This window comes from Petaurus breviceps, unplaced genomic scaffold (genome assembly GCF_028583685.1).
Source record: "Petaurus breviceps papuanus isolate PSGF00001 unplaced genomic scaffold, PetGlider_PUasm1.0 37, whole genome shotgun sequence".
NCBI lineage: Eukaryota > Metazoa > Chordata > Mammalia > Diprotodontia > Petauridae > Petaurus > Petaurus breviceps.
Window position 1 is genome coordinate 9,162,384 of NW_027186296.1, and position 17,655 is coordinate 9,180,038.

Consider the following 17,655-nt stretch of genomic DNA (forward strand, 5'->3'; position numbering starts at 1 on the left):
AGATTCTCTGACCAGGTCTATTAGCTTGGCCTTTCCTTTTGGCTTTCATGGAATAGTCAACTAAGCTTTCTAATCTTTTCCCCAGGATGATCTTGTGAGTTCCCCACAAAAGTCTTCTCCAAAACTCCACATCAAAGTTAATAAACTAATAAAGGCACAATGCTTTGATGTAAATTTCTCTACTTTTTACCTTCAGGGTCACCTTCTGATTTAGATGTCATTAAACAGCAGTCTGAAGATGAGAAAAGTTTCTAAAAGCCAAGGCTAGGCTACCTTCTTGGGTTAGGAAGAACAAACTTTCTTGAAGCTATGTCACTGTCATAAGGGAGAACTTCCAGGAGATAGGACTCTGAAATGGACTATTCTGACTTACGAATTATCATCTAATTAAAATGGAAACGAAACAAAATTTTCCTGACACCCACTAAATCTTTAAGAATGCTACCTGTCTGTATTTGGTAATTTTCTTTTTCAACCACTTCTTCCCTATTCCTCTATGGTATGCTATCCAATCTCAACTAGTCTGTAACCCCCTTTTACTTTTCACTGATTGACTATAACATTCCACAGCAGATGCTCCAAATTTTTTTTCAACCCCCTCCCCACCCAGTCAACTCCCAGGAAATGACTCTGCCTTATACTTTATACACACAAAAAATGAAATAATCCCCTGAAAGCTCCTCATCCTTCCTAGTTCTACAATTCAAATCACTGCAACATCACCTCCCATTCTCTTCTTTGCTATAGTCTTGAAGGATAAGGTGGTCCTTCCCTTTTGCCTATATCAACCTCTCTACCTGGGAGGGGGAGGGAATCAAGGACAAATCAATGGTAGTTTGTCCCTTCCATTATCCTCCACTCACCCTGATATTCAACCTCTCCTTATTCACTGGCTCCTTGCCAGTTGCCTATAAACATGCTCAGACCTCATCTATCCTTAAAATCTATTTACTTGAGGGGCAGCTTGGTGGTGCAGTGAATAAAGGTCCTGATGTCAGGAGGACCCGATCAAAGCTGGCCTCAGACACTTAACACAAAAAAGCTAACCGTGTGACCTTGGGCAAGTCACTTAACCCCAACTGCCCCTCCAAAAAGAAAAAAAAAATCAATTTACTTGAACCTACCATTCCTTTTATCCTCTCATTCCCTTTCATATTCAATTCTTAGAAAAAACTGCCTCTACTTTCTCACATCTCACTCACTTCTCAGCTCCTCATAATCTGGTTTCTGTCCACACAATTAACTGAAACTGCCCTCTCCAACGTCACTAATACTATCTATTACCAAATCCGATACGTTTCTTAGTGCTCATCCTTCTTGATATTGCTAGCATTTTATACTGCTGACCACCTTCTCCTTATGAATATTCTTTGCTCAGGTTTTAATGACATTGCTTTTGTGGTTCTCTTCTTACCTGTCTACCTAATTCTTCTCAGTCTCTTTTGCAGGGTCATTCTAACCAGATATACCTCAGGGCTGTCCTGGTTCCTTTTTTCTTCTTTCTACGTACTCTTAGTGATCTTATCAGCTCCCCTTTATTCAGCCATGTAGGTGACTCTCAAATTTATATATTCAACCCTGAGCTCCAGGCCAGCAATTCTAACTGCCTGCTTGACATTTCTATGTAGACATCCCATAAGCATCTCAAACTTAATAGGTTTAAAACAAAACTCATAATCTTTCCCCTCGCACCTATCACTCCTCCTAACTTCCCAATTTCTGTCAAAGAGCACCATCATTCTGGTAGACTAGGTCTGCAACCAAGAAATCATGCTTTTATCTCTTCCTTCTCAGTAATCTCCATCCCCACCATCTTTAGTTGCTATATTCTGTCCCTATTCCCACAACTACCCTAAATTCAAGCCCTCATTACTTTCCATTTGGATAACTAATAACTTCCTAATTGGTCTCCTTGATATAGCCTCTCTCAATTCTTCCTCCAAAGAACTGCCAAATTGATTGTCCTGAAGTACAAATCTGATTGTCCTTCCCTTGCTTAAGAAACTTCAGTTGCTCCCCATTGCCTTTAAGATAAAATACAAATTCCCTTGGTATTTAAAGCCCTTTCCCCCATCTGGCTCCAGTTTATCTACCTAGCCTATTTACCCACTATTCCCCTCATGCATGATACCTCCAATTAAACTGGACTACCTGCTGTTCCCCATACATTCCATTCTACCTCCTTTTTCTGTGACTTTGCACAAGTTGTTCCTCTCATATCTAGAATGTTCTCACCACTCCACTCTTCCTTCTGGAACCCCAAGCTCCCTTCAAGTAGCTTAGCTCAACTGTCACCTCCAAAAGGCCCTTCTTGTGTCCCCCAGTTGCTAATGCCCACCTCCCCAATCACTTTGTATTTATGTATGTATATCTGTGAACATCCTGTATCCTCACTTTGTATTTGTGTATGTATATCTGTGAACATCCTGTATCCTCCAAGTAGAATGTAAATTCCTTGAGGGCAGGGTTTGTCAGATTTACTTTTCTACCCCCAATGCCTGAGCGTACTGCTTGGCAAATGTTACGTTTTTACTACATGCTTGCTGATCTACATCTAAACAAAATAAGGAGTACTCTGTATAAGACTCCTATTGGTGTATAGCTCTATAAAGTAATATAGATTCAGTCTTGTTAAAGTGGGCTCCAAAGATCTTTTTTTGTCATACTAAAATCTGGACTATCAGATAAAGATGACAAAACTTTTGGTCATTCAGAGATTTTCATTATTATGGAATTTATTTTAATGAAATTTGAAAATTTAATCGTAGGGAAACAGCTCAGATATACACGATATTCTGCTGATAATGATACATCTTAAATATGATCAGCCTCTTTGATAAGCAGAATTTCATTTTCCTATTAACTGGTAAGAGTAAACCGTTGTTAATTTCCACAGTTTTGATTCTGACTATCACATCATCTTGGTTTAGTCCTAGTAAAACAGAACACTGCATAATGTATATGCATGAAATTAAATCCTTTTTCTCTCCTGTAAAATATAAAAACTAGGTTAAGAAACAGACTGTTTTTTCCTCTCACAACTAAGTCTAAACCATTGTAAAAGTCAATGAACTGGGAAAATACTGTTTGTGATGTTTTAAAAAGCAAGGCACTGAGTTATTACAACTCATGTAATAATGATAACCAATGCAATCCCTCTTCATTTCTGTCTGTTGGAAACCCTGGTTTCTTTTAAGTTTCAATTCAATACCATCTTCTACAGGAAAGCCTTTCTTGACCTGCATTCCACATCCCTTCCACCCTAGCTGTTAGTGCCTTACCTTTCAAAAGTTAATCTGTATTTATTTTGCAAATATTCTGCATGTACTTACATATGCACATGTTTTTTCCCCATCAGAATGTAAGCTCCTTGAGAGCAGAGACTATTTCATGTTCACCTTTTTATCTCCAGTACAGTGCCTGGAACACAGTAGCTATTTAATAAATGCTTGTTGATTCATTCACCAAGCTTGGCCCTGGGGAGTTCAATCAATCAGCAAGCAAGCATTTATTATCTACTATGTGCTAGGCTCTAGGGATTCAGAGACAAATTTGAAACAATCCCTCCCTTGAAGAAGTTTATATTCTAATGGAGGAGTTAACATATATACATATAAATATACATAAGACATACAAAGCAGCCACAAGGTAACCTTGGATGGGAAGGCACTAGCAGCTAATGAGACTAGGAAAGGCCTCCTTCAAAAGGTAGAATCTGAGCTGAGTCTTAAAGGAAGCCAGGGATTAGAGAGTTAAGAAAAATGTACCTCCCCTTCTTCTGTGAAGAGATGAAGGTCTATCAATGTGGAATACTGCATAAATAGTCAAACACAATTAATGAAAGAGTTGGCTGGTTTTACTTAAGTATTCCTCCCTTCCCCTTTTCCTCAGTAACATTTGTTACAAAGGAGGGCTGATTAAGGTAGGAGAAGAAAGGATATATTCAGAAATGAAGGTGACATAAAAACCAAAACGATATTAATAAAAATAAATGAAATTACTGCAACAATTTCTGAATAAAATAAGTAATGGAGTATTATTGCATTATAAGAAATAACAAGTAATGGAGTATTATTGCATTATAAGAAATAACAAACATGAATAAAAAGAAACTTGGAAATACACGAAGTAATGCTAAATGAGGTAAGCAGGGTCAAGAAAAAATACGATTACAACAATGTAAATGGAAAGACTCACCACAATACAGTTAAAAATGAATGTTGCAAATTATAAAGAACAAGCACAGCTTCAAAGAAGAGAATATGAGAAGACAATTTTTCCTACTTGTTTGCAAAGGTGGGGGTGAGGAGTGATACACAGATACTGAACAACTGTATGTATTGCCAGATTTTTTTGAATGTATTGATCAGTTTTTGCCAATTCTCCACTCCCTCCCTACAAGCTTTTCTTTAAAAAAAAAAAAATCAGTTCTATAGGAGACGGAGGGAAATTTAGAAAGATGTGAAAACAAAAGATGTCAATAAAAATGTATTTTAAATAATTCAAGCTCTCTATCCAAAAAAGCAAAAAACTTTCAGAAAGTCTACTTTCTACTTGAGTTCTTTCTCAATCTAACTTGTTAGATCACAAGAATTTCTTAAAACTTGAAGATTAGGCTAATAAAATGCAAATGACAATGACCCTGAGGTTTCACCTTACACCCAGCAAACTGGCAAAGATGACAAAAGATGGGAACACTAAATGTTAGAAGAGTTGTGTAAAGACAGGCACAGTAATCAATTGCTGGTGGAGCTGTGAAATAATAAACCATTCTGAAAAGTCACTTAGAATTATGCCCATGAAATGGCTAAAAAATACCCATATCCATTGACTCAGAGTCCACTCCTAGGCATATATATCCCAAGGAGGTCGCTGAAAAAAAGAATGGCTCCACATTCACCAAAATGTTCATAACAGCACGTTTTCTGGTAGCAAAGAACTGAAAACAAGACAAGTATTCATTGTTTGGATAACGACTAAACAAATTATGGTACATGAATGTAATGAAATATTACTGTTGCTAAAAAAAATGATGAAAATAATAATGAATACAGGAAAAGACTTATATGAATTGATGAAAAGTGAAATAGCAGAGCCAAGAAAACAATATGACAATGTAGAACTGTCACAAAAACAGTGAAACTTAAAGTTGTGAGGCTGTTTATAATGAAGATGCTTGGCCCCAAATAAAAAATATGAGAAGACAACTCCTGTTGCCATTTCCTCTTCCTTTCTCGGAAAGGAGTGTCCTATGGCTATTCTAGGGCATGAAACACTATATAGAAGATCAAAATTTTAAAACTATGTTGATTGATTTTGCTAAAATATTCACCCCCCTTCCTCTTAAAAAAATTTTTTTTCCTTTGTTATAAGTGATAGTTCTTTGGGAGGGGGAGTGATAGAGGAGGAAATCTATTTTAGAAAACTAAATTTGGTATTTTAGTGCTGATGTGATTGTTTCTAGTCACATCAGAATGCCCAGATGATTCTACCTGTGATGCAGGGGAAGGATTTAAATTGATCTTGAATAACTAGATCTATTACAACATTATGAACATTCTGAAATTTTCAGCTGATGTCACATGTAGGTCACATTTTATCTGGACAATATTTTTCTTAATGTTCATCGATACTTTGAGTAGAGAACATCCAACATAATACAGATGTCCTTGACATTGTTATGTAGCAAATGGAGGCCTATGTTAACTCAGGAACATTTCTATGTTTTGACCCAACCTATAGTATTTTCACTGTTTCTGGAAACCTTCCCTGAGTCTATAGTAGACACATGTCATTTGGGTATAAGAAATTTAAAAGTGGTATGAAAGATCTCAAAATTGTTAGAAACTACTGATCTACTTAGTTATATAGTCAGAAACTACTATATCATGATTTCAAAACTACATAGTGAATTCTTGAGTGTCCTATCCTTATAACTGTTATCTAACCCCAAATCCTGTGTGGGAATAGTCTACTCAAACTGTCACAAATAATGATTCTTTAAACACTTTTCTCAAAGCTGCAGCTGTGAAACACCACCTTATTTTCCTGCCAAATATCCATTCTTTGTATGTGACTCTCATAAGAATGAAGCACAGGAATCTAAAGATTCAAAAGAGAGGAGTAACCTCTTCTGACTTTCCCATGACATCTATTATTACCAAATTCAAAACATGCAATCCCACATGTAAACTTGGCTGGATGATGGCTCTTTTAACTTAAATGAAACCCACTGAATGATCCCTTCATGTTGGCTGCTCTATTGACTAAAGATACTACCCAATTCTTTAGAGATGTTATTTGATTTAAAAACACTTATAAAACTATCCTACCCACAAAAATATTTTAAGCACTATAATCAGATATTTTCTGAGGCCTATCTTACATTACTGAAAAAAAAACACACACAAAACATTAATTTTGATTTTAACATGAATGTCAATGAGTTTAAAATATGCTATTAAAATAATTTCTTATGTATCCTGTTGATACCATCAACTACATTTTAGAAACAAGAATTATGAGTATTTCTTTCTGTAACACCTTTTTGATTTGTATTAGTTAATATGAGAATCAAAGTGCTTTTTACAAATTAGTCATTATTTCGTAATATAAAAAAGAATTCAAGATAGAGAACCATCTCAACCAATGAACACCGAAAATTTGTTGTCCATCTTTTCCCTTTGCAAATCTGACCAATCATTTATTTCAGCTCTACTATCTTAATCTGTATTGTCCTCACAGAATTCTGGATGGAAATTAGAAAGTCTCTCCTGTTTCCTTTATTTGCATTCAGGACTCCAAGGAAAGAAGGCACTTCTTTTCCAGTTTTATATATATTCATGTAATAATTCTCAACAATCAGGTAATATCATTCCATTAATAAATTAATTTCGTTCACCTAAACATCTGAGTGTCCATATGTTACTCACTGGTCCAATAATTTCTACTCTTAACCTAATAATTAACACTTTGCCAAGATTAAATAGCACCATTAAATTATGTTTGTGCTTATCTTTTACACCAAGGTTGACTTAAAACAACAACACCCTTTTGATGTGCTAAGAGGCCCAACAAAATTAGTTAATTCAGCAACCCATCAAGTTCAAACACATTTACAAAAATGTAAATATTGGAAATCTAATAATCCAGTATACAGGAATTTCCAAAATAAATGGACAGGCATTTATGTTCTATATTAAGCATATAGCAGCAAAGAGGGCCTTTTAATTTAAGATAATAATAAAGCCAAAGATATTGTTTCCTATCTTAAAAAATGCAGATTTCCATCAAAAGATAATTATTTTATTTCAAAAGATTTACTAAGATAATACTTAGAAAAATCTCTCACCTAATTAATTACATTCATATGGGGAGCTTAGACAGTTTTCAAAAGAAAGGATATTTGGGCAGATCTACGGTCATAATACTTTTTGTTTGTGAGCTGGATAAATTTTTGTGGTGGCAGAAAGAGCAGAGTATTTGCAGTAAAAGGCCCTGGTTGTGTGAGCTTTGACGAATTATTTCACATGCTGGGATCTCAGTTTCCTCATCTGTAAAATGAAGGAATTGCACTAGATATCTAAAGTTAGGATTTCTTTCTTATCTAAATTTAGGATTTTATGAACCTACTTGTTTCTCAGCGTTCAGTTCCACTAAGCAAGCAAGGCAGTCTGTACTACTATAAAAATACTGTGTCCGACCAATTTTATTTCCTTCTATTATAAAGAAACAGATCATACAGAGAATTTAAAATTTATTAAAGCTTCTGACTACTTGCATGGAATTTTTTATTAAAAAGTTAAAGTACAAGTACTTTAAAGGCTATGTGAGTACTGCTTTCAAGAGTACAAACTAATCCATTCAGGCATTTTCATCCCTGTAAATTCTGTTCACATCTTCCCATAAATCCTCAGTAAGGGTCATCTCAGCATGCTGGAAATAAGAAACCCTCCATCTTCTGACTTTATTTAGAGCGTGTAGCCTAGATGACCACTGATTATTTTGCTCTCAAGACATGACTAGCCCATCTCCTTTTCTGTTTATGTATCTCTGAACATATCCTTTTCACTGTTTCTTTTGGTCAGTTCTTTACGGGCACTGCAGCCTACTCTTGGCTCCTCCACCTTCAAACAGTATCCCTTCCCCCACCCTGCCCTAAATACACTACAACAGACCCGCACCCCTGCTACACACACTGCACTTTGGGTGATCTGCAGATTTAATTCTTTAGGGATGGGTATTCCATGACATAGTCATATAAACAGTCAACAAACATTTAACAGTGCTTACTATGTGCCAAGCATTGTGGTAAGTGGTGGGAGTACAAATACAACAGCACCATGAAGAATACTGATATTAAAAAGATAGTCCTTTCTTTCAGGGAAAAGCACTACACAATTTCTGAAAGGCAACCTACCTTACTCTCCTCCTATCTGATTCTGGGCCAAGTTTGCTGTCCAGTCACTACATCTGTCCATGATAAATGCACTAAGGAACCAGCTCTACAGGTTGGGCAACTAACTGCAGGGGTAATGGTTTTCAAACTTTCTGAGGCCTCTCCCCTTTCTCTCCTTAATCTGTCTTTTCTCTTTTCTCTCTCCTCTCCTATGCCTGTCTTTTTTTTAATCTTATTTGTATTGCTATCTTTGTTTCTGTAACACCTGCATTTCTCTTCCTTTACTAAGAAAGCCACCTCTTCTGATAAAAAGTAAAAAAAGAAACAGTTCAGAAAAACCAGCATGTAAACCATATTTTGATAGTACATGTCATTATTTCACACCCATAGCCAAAATATCTGCAATGGGGGGGGCGCGGCGCACAGCCAGGTGGTGCAGTGAATAGAAATAGAGCACCAGCCCTGGAGTCAGAAAGACCTGAGTTCAAATCCGGCCTCACACACTTAACACAAAAACGAGTCATGTGACCTTGGGCAAGTCACTTAACCTCAACTGCCCTCCAAAAAGCAAAAAAAAAAAAAAACTGCAATGAAGGGAGGGAGGTGTAATTTCTTAACTATTCTCTGGAGCCAGAGTTTGATCACTATAACTACAGCGTTTAGTTTCAGTTTCTGTCCAATCAATATCGTCACAGTCATTGTGTATATTGTACTTCACTCGGTACTCCTTCATGAGTCATCCTATGCTTCTGTGAATTCTTGTCAATCTGTGTAGCTACTCCCCCAACTGATCATCACCTTCTTTGTTTCCAGTTCTTTTCTATAGAATTTTTTGTTTTGTTTTGGGGGTAAGGCAGGGCAATTGGGGTTAAGTGACTTGCCCAAGGTCACACAACTAGTAAGTGTTAAGTGTCTGAGGCTGAATTTGAACTCAGGTCCTCCTGACTCCAGACTGGTACTCTATTCACCTAGCTGCCCTTTTTCTATAAACTCTTAACAACTTTGAAAGATTTTAGAACTCTCATCAAGTCAGTAACAGACCATGAATCCAGAAGAATGAAAATGAAACAATTGTCACCTCCTGCCAAAGAAGTGATTAACTTAAAATGCAGAGAGAAATATATATTCTTGAGTCTGGCCAATGTGGAAATTTGTATTTCAAGGACTATGTGTGTTTATGATTCAGATTTTGTTTTTTCTTTTTTCTTTCAATGGGGATGTAGTAGGAGGGTCAGATTATAAATGCAAGCCAAAATTAATGTATTTATTTTTAAAATAAATGTTACTAATATCTTTTTTTTTGCAGCACCTAAATTTTCTCCTTCAGAGAGCCATATGCTACAACAGAATTTTTTAATTTTTAAGAAAGAGGACAAAGTTTCAGAAAAACTAATCAATATATCAGAAAAACCTAGAAATGTTTTACACTTGTAGATCTCTCACCTATGCAAAAGAGTGGGAGGATGTATCTTCTCATGTCTTTTCTTTGGGACCAAGCTCAGTATTTTTGTTGGTAATCTTGTAACATTCTCTCTAGACTCTTTCAATGGAGAAAGCCTCAATGTAATGACAAGAGTATTGACTGGGTGAGAGTCTGAGGACCTAGCTTAGAAAATTCATTCTGCTATTTACTTCCCATGTGACCTTGAAGGAATTACTTAAAACCCTCAAGGTCTGACTTTGTTCATCTCTAAAATGAGTAGGCTGGACTAGATAATCTCACTATAAACTCACTAAAGTTTATGATCCTAATTATGGTCATAGCAGCTGGTTCAATTGTGTATGCAGCATCCCACATCCAGAAGGGCTGGGATGTTAGAAAGAAAGATAAATGATTATATAAAGTACAACTTAGAAAATGTTTTCAAACTACTGATTTTGCCCAGGACATTAGAGGCTTAAATTCAAAGAAATGATTTTCATAGCTTACTGTTCAACACAAAGGATATACAGAATGTTTCTGAATACATTAAAAAGCATGTAAAAGCTTACTGTATACAAAGTACTTTGTTAAGCACTGGGGATATAAACAGAAAAATATGAGAGTTGCTTTTTCCAAGGAACTCAAATTCTATTGAGGGAGACAGCACATATAGGTGGTTTCATGCTATTTCCATAGATAAATTCTGATGTTGAACCATCTGATAGCTCCAAGTACTTTTTATAAGAATCAGCCTTACTCGCCAACATCACTTAATATGTTTATCAATGATTTTTCCATTTTTTGGGGGAGGGATAATCCTTCTCTAAACTGGTTTTACACACCACTGCTTTTCTCTTTTATAACATGATACTGCTCATGATCATTCATCATTCTTCTTTGGAATATTCAGGACAAATCTGTATACTAATTTGGTTAGTTTTGGCAACCCTCTCTCTCCATTCTGTAATTAAGTTATATGTTTGCTGATCATGGTGCTTTCTGAGCTCCTGATTTTGGGAGCAATTAATTTATATTGGCTAAACTTTGGGATAAAATTATTAAAGTTGCTACTGATGTCAATTCTGTTGTTTATTTCTCATTTTAAAATTTCCAACAATTTGTTTAAATTATTTTAGTTGTGTGCCACACCTTTTTCTCATTTTTATTTCTTCTGCTGCAGCTCCTCACAAATTCTGATCTTTGCTCTGACAACTCTATGATCTGATTGTACACAGATAACTGAATCAGGATAATATCTAAATCAATAACAATATCTGTTAAAATGCAGGAAATTTCGTTCTTGCCATATCCGATGCCTGTCAATTCTTCTTCTGAAGTTTTCGAGATCTAGAGGTGTGTCCCTTTTATAGCTACAAGTCTTTGATCCCTCTAGTTTCTTTCTCCTGGAATATACTTTCACATATACTCCTCTTCATCTTTTGCTACCTTTCCACTGAAGTCACTAAGTAGCATTCTGAACTGGTTTGGAGTTTTACGAAGTTCTTTGTAGAATTTCTCTACCACTCTGTCCTCAGAAAAAAATGTTAGTGTGTGGAAGCCTTCTTACAAATGCTTATCATTAGTACTGATTTAAAAAAAATCTCAACAAACTGTTTTCTCCATCAAGGATGGGGGAACCACCAATCTTGAACCTTAATTAAAAAAAAAAAAGTTTTCCACTGATGTTATATGCTTGAAAGTCATGGAAAGCCACAATTTCTGAAAAATCAAAATGGGTAAGAGCACCGGCCCCAGAGTTGGGAGACCTGGGATTGGTTCCGGGCTCAGATACTTAACACCCACACAGAATAACTGGCTGTGTAACCTTCAGCAAATTACTTAACCCCAATTGCTTAGGGGCGGCCAGGTGGCACAGTGAGTAAGAGTGCCGGCCCCAGCCTCAGATTCTCGGCACCCACACACAAAAAATAACTGGCCGTATAACCTTGAGCAAGTTACTTAACCTTGACTGCTTTAAAAAAAAAAATCAAAATGGCATATTCAATAGGCAATGGAGAAACATGTTATGGCATAAACATATAGCACATTACCATGTCATAGTATGAGTGCAAGAACTGGTTTAAAAAAACATTACTCTGGAAGAGTATGATGGGAAAATGGAGTGAATCAGACATATAGTGAGAGCAGGAGACTGCACCATAAGGAACAATGAATATGAAGAATTCAAAGAAATATTGAAAGACCAATTCAACAAATATTTATCAACATCTAATGTATATAAGACACCAGGCTATTTGCTAGAAATAGAAAAAAGGGCTTGCTCTCCAGCTTGGGGATAAAATATGCACGCACAGTAAGTAAACAGAAGATATAAGCAGCATAATTTCAAGAGAGGGACAGAACAGAAAAGACTTCAGATAGGAGTTAGTAATTGAGTTGTGCTCTGAAGAAAGCTGGGGTCTTTATAAGGCAGAGATAAGGAGTAAGTACCCCTAGGAGACCAACCGTACAAAAGCAAGATGTTGGAATATAGTCTCTCATGTAGATAAACTAGTTTGTAGGCTAGTTTGACTGGAATGAAGAGTATGTGGGCAGAGAAACAATAGGAAATAAGCCTGGAAAAGGAGATAGGAGCTATATCGTAGAAGGCTTTAAATGCCTGGCTGGGAAATCTATGTTTTAATGATTAAAGATTTTTATTGAGGATTTTTTAGTATGGGACTGATAAGATACAATCTGTGTTTTAGATAAATCAATTTGGTACTAATGTGGAGGATGAAGAGACAGGAATCAGGAAACCAACTAGCAAGCTACTATGATAGTTCAGATGAAAGGTGATGGGGGCCTGACTATGGTGTTCATCCCAAATCACCAGCCTCACTCTTTCTTTTTGAGTCATTGAAGTTCAGTGGCAGAGAAGTGGATTGATATAAGAGATGTAGAATCACCAAAACCTGGTAAGTCACTGAAGACGACAGTTATCAAAGACTTCAAGGTTTCAAAACTGGATAACTGGGAATTTAATGGTTTTTCATCAGAAACAGTAAAGTTTGAAGGAGGGGTGTTAATCAGAAAATTTATAATAAATTCTCTTCTTGCCATGTTGAGTCTGAGACGCCCACAGCGTTTCCAGATAGAGATGCCCAAGAGACACTTGGTAATGTAGGGCTAGAGTTTAGGAGAGAGTTTTGGGGCTGGAGAAATATATATACGAAAAGATGCAGAACAAAGACAGCCAAACCAAAAGAAGAACATAATTACTATAACAACATTATGGGAATGGGAACAAATGGGAAATAAAACTCATATAAAAAAAAAAAACAATGGATAATGTTAGAATTATCTTACTAAATTTAAAGCTAATCAATAAACTCCAGTGGCTCCTTATTACCTTCAGGATCAAATACAAAATCCTCTGTTTGGCTTTTAAAACCCTTCATAACCTAACCCCTTCCTACCTTTCCAGTCTTACATTTTTACTCCCCTCCACAAACCATGCAATACAGTGACACTGGCCTCTTTGACATTCCTCAAATAAGACACTCCATCTTTAACTCTGTATATTCTCTTTTTCTTTTAAATTTAAAGCTTTATTGATGTATTTTATTTTCACATGACCTATATTTATAGATTATTCCCACTTCATGAGAGATCTCTTGGAAAAAGTAAAACAGTTAAATAAAATTGTTAAAATTAGTAATGTTGTGAGTGGCCTTATCTGAAAGTTCATGCAACATTGAACATCTGTAGCATCCTGCTACCTTTCTATTAAAAAAAAATCCATTTGTTCTCCCTCTCCCCTATCCATCCCCTGGTAGGGTTGGGGTAGGGAGAAAAGAAATTTCTTGTAACAGATATGCATAGCTATTTTTACCGTCTGTCCATCATGCCTGGAATTCTCTCCCTTCTCATCTGTGGCTTCTGGCTCCCTTCAAGTTCCAGCTAAAATCCCATCTTCTACCAGAAGCCTTTTCCAATTCCCTTTAATGCTAGTGCTTCCCTATAACCTCCAATTTTTCCCATATATATATCTTATTCATACAGTTACTGACATGTTATCTCCCTCAATAGACCCTGAGCTTGAGGGCAAAGGACCATTCTGGCGTTTTTTTTTTAAACTTTCTTTCCCAGCCCTTAGCAAGGTGCCTGGAACATAGGTTCTTCAAAAATACTTGCTGACAACCAAACACTGATTCTTCTTTTCTTTTAGTAAACAGTTAAACTATTAGCGTGAGGTTTTATGTACTGTCAATGTAATATGGTTGAGAGAGGACAGTATTTGGAGCCAGAGAACCTCAGTTTGAATCCCAGTTCTGCTCCCTACTAGCTGTATGTGACATTGGGCAACGCAGTTCACATCTCTTGCCCTCAGTCTCTTTATTTTACAAAATGAAGAAGATGGCCTCTGAGTTCTTTTTAACTCTAAATCTATGAATCTATGGTCAAATGTCACTTTTTATTCTGTTTTGCATACTGTTTTCATGGATTAAACACTATAAAGGAATAAATTGTGGATGTTTATGATATGATAAAACAAAATTTATCAACAAAAAAATTTTAAATGTTAAAGAAAAAAATAAAGGATAAACAGATAGATTTTGTGCTACATTAGTACCCATGTTATGTTAAAAGCCTTAGAGGAAGGCCTTCTATGGAGGATTTATGGGAGGGCATCTAGCATTTATATAGCAATTTAAGGATTGCAAAATGCTTTACATATATTACCTTATCTGAACTTCACAACAACCCTATAAGGTAGGTGCTATGATTATTATAACCAAATTTTAAAGATGAGGAAACTGAGGCTTTGAGACTGTCTAGCTAGTCAATGTCTGAGGAAATTGGAAGAATGAGGAGATGAAATGACTTCCTCAGGATCACATAACCACTGAGCAGTTGCATCAGGATTCAAACTCAGGTATGTGAGGACTTCAAGAGTAGCACTCCAGCTACTATATCACACTGCCTTTCCTGGTAGTGTTAATTACATTTTAAAGATGAAGAAAGTAAGGGTACAGGGAAGTTAAATGACTTGCCTGGGGTCCACGGGTAGCAAGTGTCTGATAGTATGTTAGTATTTGAACTCATGTTGCCCTGATTCTTTTCTAGTATTCTACAACTTAGCCAAGCTGAACTATATTTATTATATACGTACATAACATATGTAACAAGAACATACTGTGTGAACGAATTTATATAAATACACATATGACATTTCCCATAAAATGTTGCTTGGACATATATGTAAATATCTGACATTTCTAAAGATCTTTAAAATTTTGCAAAACACTTAAACAATATTTCATTTGAGTTCACAAAAGGCATTATTAACTTCATTTTGTACATTTGGAAACTGAAGCCCAGACTGGTTAATGGTCACTTCTAGATCTCTATACGTTATACCATGCAGTTTCTTAGTTATTATCAAAAATGACTGTATTTGTTTGTATAAGTAAATGTAATGTAGAACAATTAAAATCAAAATCAAAGCTATTCAGATACAATGCAGAAAAGGGAAAGGGGGAAAAAGGAGGGGAGGGGAAAGAAATAACCTACTATGTGTGGGGCACTATGCTAAACACAGTATTTGAATAAGTGCTGTTATTATCCTTACTTTACAGTGGAGAAAATGGAGACAAACAGAGGTTAAGTGACTTGCCCAGGATCACACAGATAGTAAATATTTGAAGTTGGATCTGAACTTAAGTCTTCATAACTTGAACTCGGTGCTCTATCCTGCCACCAAATTACCTCAGAAAGAGGTCCAGAGTCGTAATTGGTGAAAGCTGGATAGGAATAAACAATGTCCAGTACAACAATAGTGGTTCTCACATTATCAATCCATGGACCACTTTACAGGGACCAAAGGTCCCTTGCATTTACTAACCTAGCCCTCTCTTTCCAGCACTGATAAGAAACAGACACACTTCAATTTCCTTGGAAGTAGTATCTTCCCCTCTCACCTACGGGACAGTATACCCATTCTGCACAGCAAGAACAAAGGTGGAGATGCATTGGAATTAGATTTTTACCGGTGTTGGATCTTTAAAAATTGGGTTGAAAATCAAGAGCTGGATTGTTGGGGATGTGAACTTTCTAGGGGGCTAGAGTGGCCCATCTTCTACCCTTTGGGGCGTGTACTGAAAAGACAACTAAGATGATGAAAGGACTGAAAAACACGGATCTGTTGAAAGGACAAGGTTGTTTAATTTGGAAAAAAGATTCACTGATGGAGGGGGGCGTGTAGCAGCACAACTCCCTCCATATAGAGGAAAGGCTGTCATGTGGTGGAGAGTTTAGGGGGATCTCTCATCAAACTAGAGATTAATCGGACTTCTTGGCCTGAGACAGCAGAGCCTGGAGCTATCAGTAGAAGGTGCAGAAGCATTTTTCAGCTTGATGTTAAGAATAAAACCCTAATGATTAAGTGCTGTTCAAAAGTGCAATAAGGTACCCTAGTAGGTAGTGAATTCTTTAAAAAGAGGATCTAGGACCCTTTGGTGGAGCACTCGGAGCGTCAGCTCGATGCTTATGTGACACACACTCCGCTGGGACACCGGGGATGCCAGAGGGGATCCCTGAAGAGCGGTATGGGAGGGACGCCGAGCCTCGACTCCTCTCTGCCTCTTTTCTACTCAGCCCCGCCCGTCCCAGGACCCTTAGCTCAGGAAGGCCTGCCGTGCCTTCCCCCTTCCGCGCCCGCTCCTCACCGAGGTGCCCCGAGTCCTGCTTCCGCCGCCGCTGCAGCCTCTCCCGCAGCGAGTCCAGCTGCTTCTTGTGGGCCTGGATAGAGCTCCATGTGTCGGACATCTTCGCCTCCTCACGTCCCGGGGAAAGGAGCGGCGAAGCTGCAGCAGCCCCTGCACCTCCTCCCCAGCCAGGGCCACGACACCGGGAGTGAGGTGTAGAAACTTCACATGGACACTTGGTACCAAACAGGAAGAAGCTCTGTGGCGAGGTACCTGAGTATTGCGTCATTACTGCTTCCGCCCTTACGTTGAAGCCAAAGTGGGAACCATATTAATTACGGGTATAAAAAGTCACCATTTTCCTTTTTGGTGGCGTAAAATGCCGCAAGCACCGGTGGGTACTGTCAAGCTGAAGCCGAAATAACCATGTTGGTAGTTGGCAGGAGGACGGCCATGTTGATTATAGCCACACGTGCGGCCATGTCGGAGGTTAGCAGAAGAGGGGCCATGTTAGTTAACTCATTAAGAAGGCATATCTTAGGGTGAAAGGGTCTAAAGCTGGATTGGCCCTTAGACATCATCTTGTACAGGCCTCTAATTTTACAGATGAGGAAACTGAGTTAATATAACCATAATAATAGCTAGCCTAGCATGTTTTAAGGACTTGCAAAGCACCTTACATACCTTAACTCGTTTGCTTCTCATAACCACCCTGTGAATTACGGGCTATTTTAAATATACCTTCACTCAAGTCAGTGGGTCAGTGAGTAAACAGGCATTTGCCAGAGACTGCAAAGTACTGGTTATGCTAAGAAAGACAAAAATAGTCCCTGCCTCCGCAGGAGCTCTTATCCCAATGGGGAGACAATATGCATGCACATATATGTATATAGTGCATAAATATATTCATGTATGAGTGTGTGTATACTTTTTTTTTGCCTGCATAAAGTGTCAGTTTGCCTAAGAAACAACAGGAACACGTGTAGCTGGGTCTTAGAGAGTGTGGAGGGAAGCAAAGTATAAAAGTTGTGAAAAGCATTAAATATCAAATAGTTTATATTTGATCCAGAAGGTAATAGGGAGCCACAAGAGTTGATCGAGTAGGAGAGGAAAGGTGGTCAGACCTGTACTTTAAGAAGATGTAAAAGAGATTTTGTAAAGGTAGAAATGGCAAATTTTGACAA

At 37.3% G+C, this 17,655-nt stretch overlaps 1 protein-coding gene across 1 annotated transcript in view; it reads right to left on the bottom strand.

Annotated features, from left to right (window-relative positions):
- Positions 1 to 16,777, bottom strand: part of METTL3 (methyltransferase 3, N6-adenosine-methyltransferase complex catalytic subunit) — a 21,407-nt gene extending 4,630 nt beyond the window's left edge. The window contains exon 1 of the mRNA XM_069097784.1: positions 16,493 to 16,777. Coding sequence (XP_068953885.1) covers positions 16,493 to 16,760 — 268 coding nt within the window. The 5' untranslated portion in view covers positions 16,761 to 16,777. The remainder of the gene's footprint in view (positions 1 to 16,492) is intronic.
- Positions 16,778 to 17,655: the final 878 nt, after the last annotated feature.